The sequence below is a fragment of the Colobus angolensis genome, unplaced genomic scaffold, assembly GCF_000951035.1.
Source record: "Colobus angolensis palliatus isolate OR3802 unplaced genomic scaffold, Cang.pa_1.0 Scaffold424, whole genome shotgun sequence".
Classification (NCBI taxonomy): Eukaryota; Metazoa; Chordata; class Mammalia; order Primates; family Cercopithecidae; genus Colobus; species Colobus angolensis.
In genome coordinates, this window is record NW_012117644.1 from 690,639 (window position 1) to 694,248 (window position 3,610).

General features: G+C 40.8%; 1 protein-coding gene across 4 annotated transcripts in view; it reads left to right on the forward strand.

Moving 5' to 3' along the window:
* Positions 1 to 3,610, forward strand: part of NUP98 (nucleoporin 98kDa) — a 138,599-nt gene that overhangs the window by 52,009 nt on the left and 82,980 nt on the right. For all 4 annotated transcript variants that reach the window (XM_011956754.1, XM_011956756.1, XM_011956755.1 and 1 more), the window contains exon 11: positions 2,300 to 2,392. In XM_011956754.1, coding sequence (XP_011812144.1) covers positions 2,300 to 2,392 — 93 coding nt within the window. The remainder of the gene's footprint in view (positions 1 to 2,299; positions 2,393 to 3,610) is intronic.

The window sequence follows — 3,610 nt, forward strand, 5'->3', positions numbered from 1 at the left end:
CCCGTCTCGGCCTCCCAAAGTGCTGGGATTACAGGCTTGAGCCACCACGCCCGGCCTTGCTTGGATTTTAAAATGACATGAAATACAATTGTTTTTGAACTTTTACATTCTTAGCTTTTTTCTTGATTTTTTTTCCTTTGAGATAATAATCCAAGTACTGACACGACAAAGTACAATATTAGTGATACTTTTTCGTCTGTTCCAAAGTAGTCTCTTTACTGTGTATGTTATCTTTTTGGACTGGTTTCCCTCCATGATTTTTTTTTTCTTTTGGAGACGGAGTCTTGCTCCGTTGCCCAGGCTGCAGTGCAGTGGTGTGATCTCAGCTCACTGCAACCCTCTGTCTCCTTGGTTCAAGTGATCTTCCTGCCTCAGCCTCCCAAGTTGCTGGAATTACAAGTGTGCACCACCACAGCCAGCTATGTTTTTTTTTTTTTTTTTTTTTTTAGTGGTAGTAAAGAAGAGGTTTCACATGTTGGCTAGGCTAGTCTTAAACTCCTGATCTCAAGTAATCTACCTGCCTCTGCCTCCCAACGTGTTAGGATTACAGGTGTGAGCCATCGTGCCCAGTACTTTATGACTTTTAAATGACTTCATATGTTTTACAAACAGGGTTTTCTGGCTAGTTATTTTTTTCTCTTATGAGAAATTAATGACATATTCATTAATTGTTTCATTGATATTTAGTTCCAAAAGGAATAATGAAACTTTGTGAACATAGGTGAACAAAAGAAAAGTAATGGCAGCAGTACAGAACAGGATCTTTGTTTCATGCCCATGGATTTTTTTTATTTTTATTTTTTTGAGCTAGTGTCTCGCTATGTCACCTAGGCTGGAGTGCAATGGTGTGATCTCGACTTACTGCAACCTCTGCCTCCTGGATTCAAGTGATTCTCCTGCTTCAGCCTCCCAAGTAGTTAGGATTCTGGGTGTGCACCACCATGCCAGCTAATTTGTGTATTTTTAGTAGAAATGGGGTTTCTCCATGTTGGCCAGACTGGTCTTGAACTTGTAACCTCCAGTGACCCGCCCACCTTGGCCTCCCAAAGTGCTGGGATTACAGTTGCCAGCCACTGTGTCCGGCTGATACCTGTGGATTTTAAAGGGGAATTATAGGATTTTGTCTAAATGGTAGCTCATAGTGAAGGAGACGTCTCATGTGTAATCATTTACACCTTACTATCCAGGCCTGGTTCATCTGTTCAAAATAAAAGCTACTATAGAGAGTTTTGGAGGTAATTTTTTTCTTAGCAAGGACTTTTAGGTTCAGTGAAAGTGTCTTTGTTGATTGTTTTATTTTTATTTTATTGTATTGCATTTTTTTTTAAACAGAGTCTCACTCTATCCAAGCTGGAGTGCAGTGGCGCAATCTTGGCTCTCTGCAACTGCCATCTCCCGGGTTCAAGTGATTCTCCTGCCTCAGCCTCCCAAGTAGCTGGGATTATAGTCATGCGCCACCATGCCTGGCTAATTTTGTATTTTTTGTAGAGACGGGGTTTCACCATGTTCAGGCTGTTCTCGAACTCCTGACCTCATGATCCGCCCACCTTGGCCTCCCAAAGTGTTGGGGTTACAGTTGTGAGCCAGCACGCCTGGCCAATTGTTTTTTTTTTTAGTACAACTTAAGAGGAATGAATTTTTCTTCTAAATAAACTTGAATCATGCATTGAAAGCTTTGGGCCTCACAAAGGCAATGTTCTCAAAGCTCAAACACATTCACTTTGCTTGAATATTGATACTATCCTGTATTGAATTGATACTTCTTTATTTTATTTACTTATTTTTATTTGTTTTTGAGACAGAGTCCTGCTCTGTCGCCCAGGCTGGAGTGCAGTGGCGCAATCTAGGCTCACTGCAACCTCTCTCTCCGGGGTTCAAATGATTTTCCCACGTCAGCCTCCTGAGTAGCTGGGATTACAGGCACCCACCATCATGCCTGGCCAATTTTTTTTGTATTTTTGTAGAGACGGGGTTTCACCATGTTGGTCAGGCTCCTCTTGAACTCTTGACTTCGGGTGATCCTTCTGCCTCGGCCTCCCAAAGTAGTGGGATTATAGGCGTGAGCCACCATGCCTGGCCTCTGAATTGATATTTCAAGGTTGAAATGTAATTAAGTAAATATGAAGACTTGTTAGCATATGGGAAAATTTTTTTTAAAGTTATCCTACAAGTTAGGAGTCCTAAATATTAATTGAAAGGTTCACAACTTAGAGTCAGACTGCTTTGTGTTAAACTCCCTTATAGAGGAAATTGAGAGTTATATTAAAAGTACAGTCCACTCATTCTTTTGTTTTCCTAGGTTTTGGCACAAATACCAGTGGGAATAGTATTTTTGGAAGTAAACCAGCACCTGGGACTCTTGGAACTGGGCTTGGTGCAGGATTTGGAACAGGTAAGAAACTGCTACCATGAGATCTAGGAAGTGACACAACTTGACTTTCTGGTTTCTGGAACATGAGAGATCTATTTGATTATATTACTGGAATTAAGAAGTCTACCTTTTCATTTTTCTAGTTGGGTTTATAAAACATTCCCAGCAGTTATGCTTTACCAGGCTTTAAAATATTGGCACATTTGTCTTAGAAGCAGTATGCTCCCTTTTCTACAAAGTGTCCTTTGATAGTCCTGGTCTATTTGAAATTTTTAGTATTTAATATGACAGTTGTCATGAGGACATTAACTTTCAGTTTCCCCATGTTACTTTTGTAACAGGGATTTGAGACCTTAAACTGTTTATCAGAGTAAGCCCTAATAGAAAGGCAGAGCAATAAGAGCACATGCTGATGTAATTCTCCTTTGCAAGGAGAATTTCATTTAGTTCAATTGTCATATAGACCAGTGTCACCCGTTTTCCCTGATCCCTACTGTTAACAGCTATTTTTCAGTGCCTTTGAAGATACCCACTCTTCTACCTGCCCAGTTGTTTTTAAACAGTTGGAGGGTGATGATGGTCATAAGATATATAAATGTTTTCGCATGTACAGTAAAACGAGGTTGTTTAATTAAACAGAGTTTAGCCTACTTTCTCAGTTCATTTGCCTGCAGGTGTGGTCAGTTAGTGTTAAACTATTTCCATAGTCTCTGCTTCCACTGTCCAGTTAATCTGTTTTTTTCCCTTGTATCATCTGAGCATTCATCTGTCATTTCCTTCTTTTTTTTTTGTTTTTTGTTTTTTGTTTTGGAGACGGAGTCTTGCTCTGTTGTTCAGGCTGGAGTGTAGTGGTGCAATCGCAGGTCACTGCAACCTCCGCCTCCCAGGTTGAAGCAATTCTCCTCCCTCTGCCTTCCTAGTAGCTGGGATTACAGGTGTACACCACCATGCTTGGCTAATCATTGTATTTTTAGTAAAGACGGGGTTTCACTATGTTCGTCAGGCTGCTCTTGAACTCCTGACCTCAGGTGGTCCTCCCTCCTCGGCCTCCAAAGTGCTGGGATTACAGGTGCAAGCCACTGTACCTGGCTGTCATTTCCTTCTTAATGGAACCTCATTTTGTACTATGAGCTGCTTTTGTGGTTTTTATTTTTTTTTTTCAATTTTCCTTTTTTTTTTTATTTTTTTTTTCCAGATGGAGTCTTGCTCTGTCCCCCAGGCTGGAGTGCAGTGGCGTAA